The sequence below is a fragment of the Physella acuta genome, unplaced genomic scaffold (genome assembly GCF_028476545.2).
Source record: "Physella acuta isolate Inbredline_101_S28 unplaced genomic scaffold, ASM2847654v3 ptg000207l, whole genome shotgun sequence".
Lineage (NCBI taxonomy): Eukaryota > Metazoa > Mollusca > Gastropoda > Physidae > Physella > Physella acuta.
Window position 1 is genome coordinate 239,155 of NW_026731726.1, and position 17,891 is coordinate 257,045.

General features: G+C 35.6%; 1 protein-coding gene across 1 annotated transcript; it reads left to right on the top strand.

Moving 5' to 3' along the window:
• The first annotated feature begins 1,490 nt into the window (after positions 1–1,490).
• On the top strand, positions 1,491–10,984 carry LOC131937308 (leucine-rich repeat-containing protein 74B-like). The gene is made up of 13 exons (XM_059294589.1): positions 1,491–1,866; positions 2,519–2,620; positions 3,379–3,447; positions 3,708–3,817; positions 3,989–4,096; positions 4,409–4,496; positions 5,180–5,310; positions 6,091–6,177; positions 7,352–7,467; positions 8,051–8,129; positions 8,413–8,502; positions 9,698–9,802; positions 10,817–10,984. Exons 1-13 carry the CDS (start codon positions 1,491–1,493, stop codon positions 10,982–10,984), a joined length of 1,629 nt encoding a protein of 542 aa, XP_059150572.1.
• Positions 10,985–17,891: the final 6,907 nt, after the last annotated feature.

A 17,891-nucleotide genomic window follows, 5' to 3' on the forward strand; every position in this document is an offset into this window, starting at 1 on the left:
TAGTTGCCACACTCGAGTTACCGTTCCTTGAGTTTTTATTTTTCTAAGTCTACCGCCCCGCTGTGGAAAAAAAAAATCGAGTTGTTTAAAACACTACGCACACACGTAGTTAAAACAAATTAAAATCAAATTGTCTACCTTAATTAACATTTATGTGTAGTAAATATGAATAGTCTACATCAATTTTTGTTCGCGTTACGTATTTTAACAAAACTATTCATCGCCATTGAAACGTCTTTTTTTAGGCCCCAATTATATAAAAGAGGGGTAGGTGGAATAGTTTAACAACTACAGACAGTCAAACATACACGATCGTTTGAGAACCGCGACTTTACAATGGAGAACCTTACTACAATAACTTTAAAGCTTTAGCGGTACCTCTGTCCACGGTTCCCTAAAGTCAGTCATGCGTGTCGTGTGTCGCCTGTGTTCCAAGCCAGGCCTATATTTGGACTGATCAATTATAACCCATTGTTTGTTTTAATTGACTACGTATCCTAACAGGGTTGCTGTGTGTTTGTGCGCCGTCTTGAAGTGTGGTGTCTCTGTGTCTAAACTACCGTCAGTGTTGATGGTAGTGCTGGTAGCGACACGGTGCTGTTGGTGTTTATACCACCTTGAGGTGAATCGGTAGCAATATTCTTATGTATATAATAGTGACTATAGGAGGATTTGTTTCATGTTTTTGTGTCATTCGTGTTTTGTCAGTAATCGCCTTAATCATATAACGAGATATCGATATAATCATACATGTGTAATAGTGGTTATAGGTGGAGTTTTCCAAGTATTGTTTTGTATTAGCCTATTCCGTTAGTGTTAAGTATCTGATGTGAAATCATTATATATATATATATATATATATATATATATATATATATATATATATATATATATATATATATATATATATACATATATATATATATGTATATATATATATATATATATATATATATATATATATATATATATATATATATATATATATATATATATATAGGGCCTATATATATATAGGGCCTATATATATAGGGCCTATATATATATATATATATATATATATATATATATATATATATATATATATATATATATATATATATATATATATATTTATATATATTTATATATATATATATATATATATATATATATATATATATATATATATATATATATATATATATATATATATATATATATATATATATATATTTATATATATTCCTTAACATGATATTAAACGGCCATTATTTGGGATTTTTAGATTGTCGTCAAGAATTTAAGTCAAGTTCGATCTTTTGAAAGTGTCCTAGATTTTATAGTTAAGCTTGTGGTTAAAAGCTTTACTATATCTGTATTCTGTATATCACCTTATACTTGACTATGCTGAACAAAGACCGACTGGTATATTATTGTCTAGGCGATTGAAACGTCTTTTAAAAAATGTTTTTTTCGTAGATCTCTATCTTTAAAAGACATACACAACAATGGAGAAACAAATGGCGGCAATTCGAATGCATCGTCATCTCAGAGCACAAACAGCAGGCCCAAAACACAAACAAGGGATCGGTGTTAAAGAAATTCGACCGGATACAGCTGTCGTGAAGCCAAACACAGAACAAAGGCACGACTTCCGTAAGGTGATAACGTACAGCAGTACACAGAAGTCATTCCTTCGGGCACCGGGGAAAACTGTTCATCAAACTGAGGCTCCACCTGATTCAAGCAGCCCGGATGTTGATCAAACGTGTTTATCTCGCGTCGAGCCCGATTTAGAACAGGACGAAGCTGTTTCGGAAATAAATGATTCTCTTTTGCCAGAGTTATCGACCGTTGAAGATGAACCATTAAAAGAAGAGATAAGTAAGTATGTATATATCTCAACAATATTGAATTAATTTTAAAAAAATTCTATAAAAATCATATGTTTATTATTATCACACTCTGATGATAAATCCATGAATAGAAATAGAATGTAGAATAAATTAATTTTTTAAATTAATAAACTATTATTACTTGTTAGATCTAGAAAAAGTCTAGTTTTTACTCACTAAAATTTAAAAAAATAAAAAAAATAATTTAAATTTATTAATTTGCAAGACTTTTTTAAAAATGTAATTAAATTAATGATAATCAAATACTAGGTATAGGATACATAGTAGACGGGACCTATACATTATTATTTAAAAGATAAGACTCTAAATCTACAATTTAGTAAAATTAAGGGGTGGGAAGGAGGGGGGGGGGGGGAATGTAGACATGCTTCCTGATCTCTGAAAAGAAACTCTGTTCTAGAGAGGCAGTTATGAATTGATAATTTTAAATGAATTAGTCTCTAAACTAATCATAAACCAAGGGTATCAATTGTGTTATTATATTCTTCTTATTATGTATGACTACTATATCAGCCAACTTTAAGATGCTAACTTAGAGACTATTAACACATTCAATATCTACTCTATTTTCAACAGTGTTAGGTTAATATTTTTTATTGTTCCCATTGATCTACCTCCAGCTCCTATACCAGCACCAGCCCTGACATTAGAGGCCTGGATAACTGGATCCCCTCACTCCAGTCGTGAGTTTGACACAGACACAGAGCCTGAGGTCTCAAACAGTGAGTACACGTAGAAGCTACTGTTGGTTTAGTGAGGCATACTACAGCGTATGCTTGGTTAGGGTTAGCAATTGGTCTACGTTTTGGAATTATTTTTTTTGCTTTAATGCTTTCCTTGGCAAATCTAAGACAAAAATTTCACCTAAGTATTGATCTTCAGGGGTAGATTGGGATCTTATAGATCCTATTAAAAAGATCACTTGTTAATGTAATAAAAAAAAAATAAAGCTCCCTTTTTTAATCTAACTGTGCATGGAGCAAGTGAAGTTTCTGTGAAGCTTCACTAGTTTCTGTGAACTTGGCATATGTAGGGATAGTGTGGTCAGCACTATAAACAGCCACCTTCATTTTCCCTAACATAAGTTTGGTACCCATCAAAGCTGGGTGAACTCACTGACGTTTTACTAACGTTATATTCTCTTGAACCCAGATTCAAACTCAAGTCTTTTGGGTTAGCAGTCTAGCACGCTACAGCTAGGCCAACCCATCCCCATATCACCTGCTAAACATTATAGATTGGCATTAAAATTGTGGTTGAAAATACATTTTTAACAAAGTTTTTGTCAAATTGAAAAAAGTGGAATTTTGTGAAACGTCTAAAATTAGAAAATTCTTGAGCCATTTTTTATCATTTAGAATTACAGGTTATAAATTTTAATCATGTTATTAAATTAATAAAAGTGAGTCCAATTTATAAATATTTAGTCATACAGTTATGTCATTGGTAAGCCCTTAATGTTTTACAATATTTCAACCAGGAACAACAACTCTTGCTAAAAAAGACCAATCTGGCAAGTTGGAGTATGAGGAACAATGTAAAAAACATGGTACGCATTTTTTTGTCTAGAGATGTGTTCTAAATTGAATATTAGTCGCAAATGGTACTACGTTTATTGTTATATTAATAATAAACTTACCATAATCAATTAAACATTGTATAGGTCAACCCTTAACATTCAAAAAGTGCGTCGGTTCAACCAAAGAGAGACAACCCATATAAAAATATGTTTAAAATAAAAACCAAGATTACTTCCCTTTGTACGTATTTGCAGTTTGTTAAATTAACACATTTTTTTTTTAATTCAAGGAATTATACCAGTTTCTTTTCTCTGTCGACATCTTGGAGAAAAGAATGTCAAACTAAAACACAGGAGCCTTGGAAGCTCTGGAATCAAACCACTTGCATTGGCTTTAAGGGTGAGTTAATTCTTTTTTTTTTTACACAAACCTACCATAGATCTACATACAATAACAAAGTTTGATACTTTCTATTAGCTAATAAATATTATTTTTTAATTGTGCTGAAAATTTTTTTCAACTCTGAAAAACAAGTTATTTAAAAATTAGTTAAACAATTTTTTTTTGTAGCACAACACACTAACTGAAAACTTGGACTTGACTGGAAATAATATTGATGGGATTGGTGTATTTTATCTTGCTAAAATGTTGGAGGAAAATCAAACATTAATCTCACTGGTAAAGACTATATAGTCAGTGTTGTATTAGTTTAGCATTGTGTCATTCTTATAGTAATTTAGTGTTGTCTCAATGTTGTGTTTGTTTGGTTTTGTATTAATGTTGTGTTATTTAAATGTTGTGACTGTTTTGCAGTAATATAATATTGTCTCAATGTTGTGTTTGTTTAGTGTTGTATTAATGTTGTTAACTGTTGTGACAGTTTTGTAGTAATTTAGTGTTGTGTCAATCTTGTATCATTTTGTGTTGTGTGTGAGGGTTGTTTAGTCTCCATAATAGCAGCAGTTTTTTATTTATGTTTTTAATTTACAGAATCTGTCAAATAACTGCATTGGATCATTAGAAGCCCTGTCTAACATGCTAGAAATTAACACAACATTAAAACTTTTATCTGTGTCAGGTACAGTGAGAAATTTATAAATTATTGAAGTTCTTTATCAAATTACCAATTTTAGTGTATAAATATAGATTTTCTACATTTCACAATGGTAACTATTGTTTCTAATTTTTTTTTTAAAGCATTTGACTGTTCGAGTTAAAGTAAAGTACCCTTTAGACATGATTTTTTAGATAAGTCGAGTTGATCGGTTTCCTTGACCATGGTGTATGAAGTGATTGTTTGGTCAGTACAGTGCCATGGAAACTTATCTTTCCTTAACCCAAGTCTTGGAGGGTACTCATATGAACTGAGTAGTCTCAGAAATTGAGACTTCTGTATTTGAAATTTATAGCTATAAAATGGAACAACACTGCCTTTCAGCACAATGTCTGTTTAATAGACTCCATCACAGGATGTGATAGAACATTAACCTGATTCATGTCATGGCCTAGCGGTAGAGCGCTAGACTGGTTACCCAAAATTCTCAAGTTTGAATCCGGGGTTAAAATCATTAGAACATCCACCCAGTTCTTATGGGTACTTGACTTAACGTATGAAAAATAAAGGCAGCACGGCATAGTACTGACCACACTATCTCTTCATATGCCGAAGTCACAGGAACAGGTGAACTCTACTTCACTTACGTCATGGACCATCAGGTTTGAAATGGGAACTTGACATTTTTTTATGTCATCATTGACCAGGCAATCATCTGGGGGACTCTGCCACCTTCTGCCTCATCAACTCCCTCAAGAACAACATGTCCCTTCTCTGTCTGGACCTCAGCTACAACGGCTTCTCTCTCATGGGCGGTGTCCACCTCGGCAAGGCCTTGGTATGTGCTGTTGATTTTTGGTATATGGTTTTTTATGGGTTTTATGTACAGGGTTTTTATTATATTTTTTTATGGGTTTTATGTGCAGGGTTTTTTATTATAGTTTTTTTAATGGGTTTTATGTGCAGTGTTTATTATTATAGTTTTTTTTTGTTAAAGATTTTTTTTGCTATTGGTTTTTTTTATGGGTTTTATGTACAGGTTTTTTTTATTATAGTTTTTTTATGGGTTTTATGTGTAGGGTTTTTTATTATAGTTTTTTTTTTTGTTAAAGAATTTTTTTGGTATTTGTTTTTTTTATGGGTTTTATGTACAGGTTTTTTTTATTATACCTTTTTTTTTATTTAAGATTTTTTTGGTATAGGGGAAACCAAGTACTGGAGATGATGAAGTCCATTTGTAATGAACTGTAAAATTAAAATTTAGGACCAAATGAAGTAGGGCAGCTGAAGCAGAGTTCATCAGTTTCTGTGACTTCAAAATATAATGGAATAGTGTGGTCAGTTCTATACTTACATAAAGGGATAGTGTGGTCAGTTCTATGACCAGCTGCCTTTACTTTCCCTAACATGGGTCAGGTACCCAGCAGAGCTGGGTGGGCTCAGGGACATCCTACATACTAGTTGGGGATCCAAACTCAACATCTATAGGGTAGCGGTCATGTTTTCATCTTCCTGACCACAGCATTCCATAAATGCACTATTAGGTAAAGAATATCTTTTTTTAACATGTAAGTGATACTATTGTGTTACAGTAAATTAAAAAAAAATTAATTTACAGGGAATTAACGATGGTCTTCTGGAGATTAACTTAAGCTGGAACAGTCTCAGGAATCAAGGTGCCTTAGCCATTGCTAATGCTTTAAAAGTAAGGCGATCAAGTGTTTAATTAACATTAGTTAATTTTATAACCACCAGTCGATAAAAAATGCTCAAAAATGCCCTTTCATTTCAACATGTAATGTGTACACCATACGTGCAACTGGCTATCTGTAAGAGTTAGACTACAGTTGCAAATTGTATTATTTAGTTTCTATTTCTAGCAGTATTTTTCATTTTCCAATAATTTCTATATTTAGTTTGTGAACATCAGTTACTGAACTTTTGTACAGGCATAATACCAAAAACAACCTTTACATTTTCAATTTGTCTGTAAAGGTTAAGAACCTTCATAGTTAAGGCAATGTTAGTTTGTTTTTAAACCTAATCAACATCTTTTCCTGTTGTTGCCAAAGACAAAAATGCAGATAAAGTAGAGTTCATCTGTTTAAATACTAACCGGAATATAAAAGACGAGCCGGCCCGCAGCATAACATACGCCGCTATTTAGTTGTTTCTAATTTTCAATAATTCATAATTTGTGAATTCGACAGTACCAACGCTGACACTGAAAATATTTCTTTAAAACACTATAAGTAGCTCGTTAAGGACCATAACCCCCCCCCTTCCTTCCCCCCCTCCCCCCCCCCCCTACGTTTAAAATCGTTGGCTCTGCTTGTAAACATTTAGAGTGAACACAGCTCACTAAAACCATGTAGGGGTGGGGAGGTAGGGAGAGCGTTTGCAGCTTGTTTTCTAAGGGCTCGAAGAGGAGAATTATATATATAGATAGTGTGGTCAGTATTTTGCCTAGTTTTCCCCAGTGTGGTCAGTATTTCCCCTAACCTGAGCCTGGAACTGTGTTCATTCCAAGTCATCCATCAGACCAGAGTTTCTTCCAGGCATTTCTTCGGGCCCGAAAATTTTTTACCCCCCGAACGAAATGAAATTTATATAATTTATATAGAAAATATACACTTTTAACAGTGTCCGCCTCCCCCCCCCGAAGAAAGTTTACCCCCCCCCCCCCCCCAAAAAAAAAATTTCAAGTGCCCCCCCCCCCCCCCCCCCCCCCCCCCCCCCCGCAGAGAAAAAAGTCTGGAAGAAACACTGCATCTGACTTGGGTCTGGGACCCAAATTCAAGTCCTGTAAGTGGGCAGTTGTGTGCTTGATCCAATCATTCTATCTCATGCTGACATGTTCTAAATAAATTGACTCTCAGATGAACAGGACTCTGGAAGTGTTAGACCTCAGTTGGAATGGGCTGGCACTGGATGGCGCCATTGCGATACAAAGAGCTCTTCAAGTCAACAAGACACTTAAGGTCTTAGATCTTACGTGAGTTCTTGATACATGTTTGTTTAATTTTTTGGTGGAACTGAGTTCTTGATACAAGTTTGTTTAATTTTTTGGTGGAACTGAGTTCTTGATACATGTTTGTTTAATTTTCTGGTGGAACTGAGTTCTTGATACATACTTGTTTAATTTTCTGGTGGAACTGAGTTCTTGATACATGCTTGTTTAATATCCTGGTGGAACATTGTCTTGACTGCTTTTCATCAATTTTGGAAAACATTATTTATAAGGATTAGAATTAACTATTTTTTTACCTTTTAATTGTAATCTCAATTAATTTGCTTTTTCAAAATTAAACTATTAGATAATTTCTAGTTTATTAGTGTTAAGAGTTACAACAATTGAATTTTACCTTCATTATTCAACTCATTATTTCTTTAGCTTTATGTAAAAAAATGTATATTTATGTTTGTTTAAAAAGACAATTTTTCAGAATATTACCAATAATTGTTTTTTGTTAAAGATGCCATTTTCAGTAATTTCACAAAATAGTTAATGCATAAATTTTAATTTATTTTTATCTCCCTTAATATAACCTCCCTTGATTTTTCCATTTCGGAAACAGGAACAACAGACTGGATAGTAAAGCTGCTGCAAAGCTTGCATTTGGCTTAAGGAAAAATACCTCACTACAGACACTGATTGTAAGCTGTTTTAACACAGGCAGACTAAACAATTTTATTTCGAGAGATTGACCAATATTTGGCTAAGTCATAGCTAACTTTGTGATCATTCATTTTAATCTTTTTAAAATCTAGGTGACTTATTAACTTTTTGATATAAATATATTATTTATGTTGCTTTGCCATGCTGAAATATCAATGACAATTTTCAATATAGGTGATAGTCTGTAACAATTTTTATTATGGATGATAGGTATAAATCACAAATAGGTTTTCTGTTAATTACTGCGGCTTTCTTTTGCAGCTAAATACGAACCCGCTTGGTGAGAAGGGTGTGGCATCCATCTTAAAATCTATATCCAAACATCCTGCCATTATATTTTTGTCACTGGAGGTTAGTTACTTTATTTATTTATTGAACTGTGTTTTTAAAATACTATAGGGCTGGTAAGTAGGTCACCAAACAGTTCTACAGCTCAATAAAACCTGCATGAGCAATAGAACTGGTTGATGACCTACTTACCAGCCCTATAGGGTACTTGTTGAAACAACAGTCATGAGGATATGTTAGAAAGAAAGTGTATGTGTGGGGGGTGGGGTGGGGGAAGCTCAGAAAAAAAAAATGAAAATAATTACTTGCAAGGGGCTTAAGAAGTGGTAGATAAACAAAGGTAATGAAAGGGGGTGGGGGGGGGGGTGGGGGCTAAGAACACCCTGGAGGAGATCTTTTGATAGGTAGATATGGTAGGCTGGACTGGCTTAGGCAGAGGTTAACAAATATTTTGGTAGCCAAAAGAATTATAAGAAGTTTCAATGTATGAAGATGATATATGTATGTATATGTATATATATAATGATTATTTTTTACAAGAAGTTTAAATATATGATGATTATTTAATAAGAAGTTTTAATGTATGAAGATTACTTTTAATAAGAATTCTAAATGTAGGAGGATTATTTTAAACAAGTTTAAATATATGAGGATTATTTTTAATAAGAAATTTAAATGTATGAGATTTATTATTAACAAGAAGATTAAATATATGAGGATTATTTTTTAATAATGAGTTTAAATGTATGATGATTAATTTTAATAAGCAGTTTAAATGTATGACAGTTAACATTAATATCTTTGTGTGTATTTGAAATGAAAATAAAAACATTTTTTTCTCACTGTATATTTTTTAGCGCAATTTCCATACTGACAATTGCGATTATTAATTCGTTATTTCTGGATGGATGGATGTGTGTCCGCAGCTCTAAGTCGTATCTCCTCCTCAACGAAGCAATATCGAGGACTAGTTCCAAAAGCAAATATGTTAAGCAAGTTCCAAGGATGATTCCTTCCTGGATTTCCCGGAAAAGCCAAAAAACCTCGAAAAAAAATTCAGTTTTTGGCCCATATCTCGGCAACCAGACCACTTAGCGACTTGAAATATTTACCAATCGATTCCTGCCATAATTTAGAACATTATTGCCGAAGAAAGTTTTCAAAAATATCCTTTCGTTCAGTCACAAAAAATTAATTAAGGAAATTGCGCTTAAATTGTCACTAGACTTTTTATTAACTTGTTTTTTTTACAAACTAGGATGTGACTGGTACCAGCAGCCATGTTGAGCTCATACAAACCTTGGAGAGGGATAAAGATATGGTCATAGCGTACGATGTCCTCAACAACATAAACAAGATAACGGCACGTTTTTATTTCACCGTTACCCCCAACATATTTTATTCTTCTTCATTGAACTTATGCATTTTAATAAATACACATAAACAGCTTATAAATATTTTTATTATTTCTTATTGAATAATTTTTTAAAAGTTTTAAGTGAGATGGCCTACTGAAGTATGGTAAACTATATTCAGTCTATGAAATATTTTTAAAAGCAATATTTACAACTATAAAGGGAATTAATCAAGTCTATATTTGATCAATTTTATGTTATTTGTAACCATTAGTTTGTGATTAAATAAAAACTGAATGCATTGTTGATAAAATATTTATAATAAGAGAAAGTTGTTAAAAAATTTTGGTGCGTTAATATTATAAATCCGAATATAAAAAAAGATAATAAACAAAAGAATTTGAAACAGCCAAAAATTTTGAGATTTATAAAATCTATAGAATTGGGCTACCTAACATGCAAAACAATATAACCGGTAGATTGTGTTCAATGTTATTTAACTAAGTTTTTTACTAATAAATTTTTTTTTTACTTTCTCGAATTGTTCTATGTTATGTCCAGTACAGCTAGGTTGATGATATTTCATGTATAAGTATTATATGGCGGAAATGGAACTTATTCTTGTTTTGGTTTTTCAAAAGCCTATAACTTCGAGTACTATTTCAGATAAACAAAATTTCACATATAAGTAAAAGATCTTATCTCCGATGCATATGAATTTATTAAGTACTAATGTTCCGCACTATTATACACACATTGTTTGCTGCTCACTTGCTGTTCTACCACTTTCTTTGCTTTTTTAAAAAGTTTAAGTAATTAAAAATTGATTAAAAATCATGTATATATTATATATCCAAGTTGCTATCCCCTGTAGTGTTATATAAGAATATTCATGAAAGTTAAGGGGAGATCATTTCTGATTTATTTACCTAATATTTGCTCAGTCAAGCTTTATTTATAATATATTTATAAGAATATAATTTGTTTTTATAAATTCATTTTACCTACAACTTTCTTTATAGGTTCTTTTCAACCTGAATAAAGTTTTTAACCTGTTCAAGAGGAAGCAACTCAGTAGTTTAGAAGATAATTTTATTCAGTGTGACCCCATGAGGTCAGGAAAACTTGATGTGGATAAAATGAAACTGTCTTTGAGGTGCTCAGGGATCAATTTAACACATGTAAGATAAAAAAAATTTTTCTGACCAGGACTTGTCATGAAATAAAAAAATATATTTAGGCCTGCAAATTTAATTACTCTAGTTTCAGCTCCATAATTTATACAATGATTAATTATTCATTACCCATAGTCCTACTCTTGGTTGAATATAATTATCCATGTACTAAAAAAATTAATTAAACATTTACTTTTACCCTAACTTGAAGTTAAGATCTTTTAATTTATGATTCTCGATTGTAAAATAAGTTGTTTCCCTTTGATAGAGTTCTGACTAGACTTACAGAAAACTAGTTGAGGTCACTTAGATTTAAATGTTAAAACATAAAATAAATATAATTCTGACCACATGAAAAATTATATTTTGCATTCAAATTGCCTGTTAAAAAATTAAACAAAACATTCTATTTTATGAACAAAAAATGTATCAAACATGATAGCTGATACAGTAAGAACAACCTTTCTCCATCCTGATATTTTCCCTTGTTCTTCAGAGGTACCTAGAAATTCTAGTTGAGAACATGCCCTGTGATGCACAAGGTCTTATAGATTACAGGTGAGTTTTTTTTCTCTCAAGTTACAGGTGACAAATATGTTTCATTACAAGATAATTTCTGTGGATTTGATAGTAGTTAGTCATTCATTTTTTAATAATGGAACTTTTCTGCTAAGGTTTTGCGGCCTTAAGCAAAATACAGCAATACTAAAGTTTTATTTATATTAATGTGCCTCATGTTTTTTTTTTGTTGCAGACAAATTTTGTCTGATGGTGGCTAACCAATGGTCCAACATTAATGTCCATATTTTGTTAATTAGTTTATGATTCATGTAAAACTTAGTTTTTTTTGTTTGAGTGTTATAATTGTTATGTAGGCTTACTTCCTAATTCTTGACAATAAAACTTGTTATAATACTCGTTATAGGTAAATACTGATTTGTATCTTCTTCTTCTTCGTTCTTACTTTTTAGTGTTGGAAGGGATCGAGCCTTATCTGCCAATGGGTTTGAACTCGAGACTTTTTTTTTCGAATTTATCATCCATGAGCTTTTACCGACTCGACCACGCCGACCCCTGGTTTGTATCTAATCAGTGGCCATAGACCCCTCGGTATATATATAAAAATTATGAGGGGTGTGCAAATCGAAAGTTTGTCCCCGGGTAAAAATTGGAACCCCCCCCTCCCATTGAGACTGTATCTAATAATATAAGATCTAGCTCTGCAGTAAATAGAGAAGTTCAGCAGGGAATGATGGATTTGAGAACACCATTAGTTAGATAGACATAGGAATCAAGTTCAGTATATAGTATAGGATACACGTTCAACAAATAATATAGGATAAAATGATAAGCACATGGACATTACAGGTTCAGTATCTGATACAGGATTCAAGTTCATCACCTGTTATATTCATCATCTGCGAGTATAAGATTGAACTTCCTACAGCAAATAAAAGGCAAAAGCTGTTATGTTGCTGTGTCTATCCTTCGTTTTATGAACAAAAGCTGATTTATCAAAACATATGTGTAACTTGTTCCATCGTGTTGTGTTTTTTCATTCGTTAACCACATCGAGAGTGTTTCTTTCAGGCATCTCTTCAGACTGCTCCCCTCCCCCTCACCCCATCCAAGTATGTCTAACGATCCCGAACCTGAACAAAGTAGAGTTATAATAAAAATGTCCGCTCCCACCCCTAAATTATCAAATCCTCCCCCACCCCTCCCGGAGAAAAAAGGTCCGAAAGAAACCTTACGCATCACCAAAATGACAGGAGACACAAGGAGCAAGACACAATGTTGCCGCTGTAGACACACCATCTGGGAGACACGGCAGGTGAGGGAGGGGTGGGCTCTGGGTGACACATTAGTGTTGTAGGGGCAGGAAGTCATCACGCGGGGGAGGGGGAGGGGAGATGTTGGGTTTGGTGGCAAGATGGTGTGTCGGATATAAACAGACTTTTTTTTTCCTCGGGGGGGGGGGGGGGGGGGGGGCGGACGGAACCAACCCGAAGAGATTCCTGGGAGAAACCCAGAGGCGTAGCGACCCTTCCCAGCGCCCCGGGACAAACTTTCGATTTGCACCCCCCCCCCCCCTCGAACTTTTTATTTGCACACCCCCCCCCCCTCGAACTTTTCATTTGCACCCCCCTCAAACTTTCAATTTGGCGCCCCCCTAAGGTCGGCGCCCGGGGACATATGTCGCCCCCCCCTCGCTACGCCTCTGGAGAAACTGGATATAAAACGGTGGTGAGTACTTATTGTAAGAGACAGGTAGTTAGATGGGGGGGGGGGCTGTGTTAACAGTAGACGAAGTAGGAAAATAAAATGGGTGTTGGTTTTTTTTGGGGGGGGGGGGGGAGGGTAGCAGAAAACAGGCGTAGCTACCCCGCCCGGGGACAAACTTTCAATTTGGCCCCCCCCCCCCATATATTTTCTATATTTATAATTCAAAATAGCAGCTAAAATGAGCTTATTTTGGCGCCTCCTGGTTCAGCGCCCGGTGACATATGTACCCTCCTTGTCAAAAATGGCCCATGACAAAACGGCCCCGACACTGTGTGTGGGTGGGGGGGGGGGGGGTTGTACAAAATGGTTACGTCTATGCCAATAATAAAAGTAAAGTAAATTTCCCCTTTCAAACCTGACGGTTTATGGGGCAAGTGAAGTAGAGTTCACTTGTTTCAGTAACCTCGGCATATGAAGAGATAGTGTGATCAGCACTATGCCCAGCCGCCTTTACTTTCCCTAACGTGAGTTAGGTACCCATCTGAGTTGGTTAGAAGTCCAGCTCTCTACCGCTAGACCACTCCGTCCCATATGCCAATAGTGGTCATACGATTTATTTGTCTGAAGCCGATATGCCGGGATTCTTTTTGTCGGTAACCTATATGTCGAGAGCCCTTTTGTCGGGAGTCAGTATGTCATGTCTCTCTTGTCGGGGCTATTTTGACTCGGTCGCTTTGACGGGACCGTTTTGGAGGGGTGTCTTTTGTGGGGGCTATTTTGACTCGGTCGTTTTGACGGGAGCCATCTTGTCACTGGCCGTTTTGTCACGGACCGCATGACGCCACCATATCATTAACAACACATCTTGCTAGCGAGCCCGTGTTTTGTAACCATGGATTAAGCACGTCCGCAGAGCCTTGTGGTAGATCAACAGGAGTCTCATTAAAACACGAATAATTTTGTTTAAATTAATTTTAAGACTCGTTAGCGATCAAAGGTCGTTGACCTAATTAACAGCTGCCTCACACGTTATCGCGAGTTAAAAAATAGAATTTAATATTGATGGAGTATACAGGGGTCTCCAAACTACGGCCCGCGAGGTCCTCTCATCCGGCCCGCGAGGTCCTCTCATCCGGCCCGCGAGGTCCTCTCATCCGGCCCGCGGAGATCTTTTTGTCCACGGAAAAAAAAAACGTTTGTTGGTGATGGCTGAAGAAATTGCTCAGAAAAATCACATGTCTGGAAGAAACTGGCCCCCGAACTGAAATTTGATAGTTAATGCGGCCCTCGGACTGAAAAGTTTGGAGACCCCTGGAGTTATCCTAATAACGATCTTTTAATTATTAAAATATTAAATAACATTTATAGATAGTGGTACAAAATAATAAAAAAAAAAATGTTAAATGTTATCTATAGTTAGTGCTAAAAATAAAAAGTTAAATAATATTGATAAGTAGTGCTAAATTAAATGTGCTGTTTCCGTTAAAAAAAATGTGTGCGGCTTTAGAATACAAAGGCTGTCCATAAATGACTTCACGCTTTGTTGGACGATTTTTATCCTCCCCCCCCCCCCAACTCCACAACATCATCACAAAATGCCGGTTACTCCCAACTGACGCCATAGATCGACATACCCTGGAATATACAAGAGCGTGACGGCGGACACTGATAAAAGTATCTTCGGGGGGGGGGGTGTATCCCCCCCCCCCACCCGAAGAGATGCCTGGAAGAAACAGTCCGTCCATGAATATCATAACGTTGCGTCTATCTAAGCCATAGCTTTGCATGCATCTTTGGTGTAAATCGACCTATGACATACACATATCCATGCGTCCATCAAGTTCATAACTGTATTGTCTATCTACAGCCTATCGGCACATCCATCTGTTGCATATGCGCCAATAATATACAGCCCATATGTCGTACAACTATACGCTAGTACTTATTTCGGTGAACAATAGAGGAAATAAGCAACGTGTTTAGATCCCCTCACACCCGGTCGCTATTTTTAGCTTCTATATATGGACATACACATTTTTAGAATTTTTTTTAACGGAAGTGTGTATTTGCGTATTTCCTCAATAGTTAGCGGAAATAAACTCTCCTCAATTATACTCACCATCATTGCAAGTTTCAAGCCCGCGTGCTAACATCGACTTGAATTTGAAATTCAAATTTCGAAACTTTAAAGACCCAGCTGGCTTTATTATTTCCATTGTTAAAACTCTCTTCCATCTCCCATAAGGCTTTAACCCCCCCTATCAACATTTTAAAACCTACATGACGACCGTTAAAGCCTTCAAGTCAGTTTTTACATCATGGCGGCAGCAGCTGTTTTTTTTTTTTTTTTTTTTTTTTTTTTTTTTTTTTTTTTTTGCGGCCAATGGATGAGCTGATAACGTGAGTAAATGTTTTGACTTCGTCATGTTTTGTTTTAATGACCACGTGACTGGGGCCGGAACTGCCGTGAGTGTAGGTGTGTCTTGGTGTTGGACCGACGGCAGACATGAACACGGTCTTTGGTCCCCTACTTCGCGCCATCAACCGATACATCCCGTTTTCCAGATGTAAGTAGGAATTGTTATATACCTGACAGTATGCTTTGTTTTTAGCGCAATTTCCATACGGACAATAGCGATTATTAACTCGTTCTGGATGGATGTGTGTCCGATGTGTGTCCGCAGCTTTAAGTCGTATCCCCTCCTCAACGAAGCAATATCGAGGACTAGTTCCAAAAGCAAATATGTTAAGCAAGTTCCGAGGATGATTGTGGGCTAAAAAAATTCCCGGAATTCCTTCCTGGATTTCCAGGAAAAGCCAAAACTTCGAAAAAAATGCAGTTTTTGGCCCATATCTCGGCAACACTTAGCAACTTGAAACATTTACCAATCGATTCCTGCCATAATTTAGAACAATATTGCCGAAGAAAGTTTTTAAAAATATCCTTTCGTTCGGTCACAAAAAAATTAATTAAGGAAACTGCGCTTAAATTGTCACTAGACTTTTTATTAACTTGTTTTCTTACAAAAACAAAAATGCATTTAAAAATGTATAAAAACGTTTTAATAACAAGCTTTTTATGTAATAATGCAAAAAAGGTGAACATAAATGAACTACTATTTTAAATAACTAAAAAGAAATCCACTCGTTTTAAAGAAAAACTTAATACCCACTTTTTATTTTTCTTACAAAAAAAAAGGTTATAAAATTGCATCCAGAGTTCAGATCTTCACCAAACTGAAATACGATTTTTACAGTTCTTTTTTTTTCATATCTATTTCCCCCTTTAAATTTTTACTATTTACTGTATTTGTTTTCTACTTCATATTTTTTCCTGTTTTCTCTTAAATTAGAGCGTGGTTAAGATAACACGCACATTTTAAATACATTTTTTCCAAGTTGCAGTTTTCGTTCGACATCCGTGGCGTAATCGTAGCTAACTTTTAAAACAGCCGAATTGAACCGACGGGTTTAGTTATAAAGAAAGACCAGAATAATTAGGATTGATTTAACAAAAGTTGACCTTTTAAAATGAGTGACAGGTGTTCAAATTTGACATCACAAACATAGGCGTGGGTGAATCACTCACTGTGGTGTAGGGGGGGGGGGGGTCAGGCAAGGAGCTAGACAATAGGGTGGGTCTTGTAACTAATTAAAGGGGTCGGGGTTATAGCTAGGGACTAACAGCTAGGTAAACTAGGGGTCAGACTAAAGGGGTTGAATTAATAGCTAGATAAACTAGGGGTCGGACTAAAGGGGTTGGACTAATAGCTAGATAAACTAGGGGTCGAACTAAAGGGGCTGAATTAATAACTAGATAAACTGGGGGTCGGACAAACAGCTAGAAAAAACTAGAGGGGGGGGGGGGGACGGGGGACGGGGAAAAATAACTAAACAAAACTAGTGGTCAGAATAATATCTACATAAACTAGGGGTCGGACTAATATGGTGGGTCTTGCAGCTAATTAAAGGGGTCGGAATTATAGTTAGACACATCAGGCGTCATGTTACCAGCTATACAAATCATGGGTCGAGCTAGCAGCTTTACAAGCTAGGGACTAACAGCTAGGTAAACTAAGCGTCGGGCGTGGGTGAATTACTCACTGTGGTGTAGGTGGGTCAGGCTAGAAGCTAGACAATATGGGGTGGGTCTTGTAGCTAATTAAAGGGGTCGGGGTTATAGCTAGACACATCAGGGGTAGATGTGGCAGCTAGACAAGCTAGGGACTAACAGCTAGGTAAATAGGGGTCGGACTAATAGCTAGAGAAATTAGGGGTCGGACTAATAGCCAGATAAATTAGGGATCGGACAAAAGGGGTCCGACAAATAGCTAGAGAAACTAGGGGTGGGACTAAAGGTGTTGGACAAATAGCTAGACAAAACTAGGGGTCAGACTAATAGCTAGGAAAACTAGGGGTCGGACTAATAGCTAGACAAAATAGGGGTCGGACTAATAGCTAGAGAAACTACTGGGTTCGGACTAATAGCTAGAGAAACTAGGGGTCGGACTAATAGCTAGAGAAGCTAGGGGTCGGACTAATAGCTAGACAAACTAGGGGCCAGACTAATAGCTAGAGAAACTAGGGGTCGGACCAATAGCTATAGAAACTAGGGGTCAGACTAATAGCTAGACAAAATAGGGGTCGGACTAATAGCTAGAGAAACTAGGGGTCTGACTAATAGCTAGACAAACTA

What these genes read in the sequence shown, in the direction of transcription:
- LOC131937308 (XM_059294589.1), top strand. Translation starts at nt 1,491, where the DNA reads ATGGAGAAACAAATGGCGGCAATTCGAATGCATCGTCATCTCAGAGCA. An exon ending in CTTAAGGTCTTAGATCTTAC is followed by an intron (nt 7,468 to 8,050) that starts GTGAGTTCTTGA and finishes TTTCGGAAACAG; the next exon opens with GAACAACAGACTGGATAGTA. An exon ending in ACAACATAAACAAGATAACG is followed by an intron (nt 9,803 to 10,816) that starts GCACGTTTTTAT and finishes CTTTCTTTATAG; the next exon opens with GTTCTTTTCAACCTGAATAA.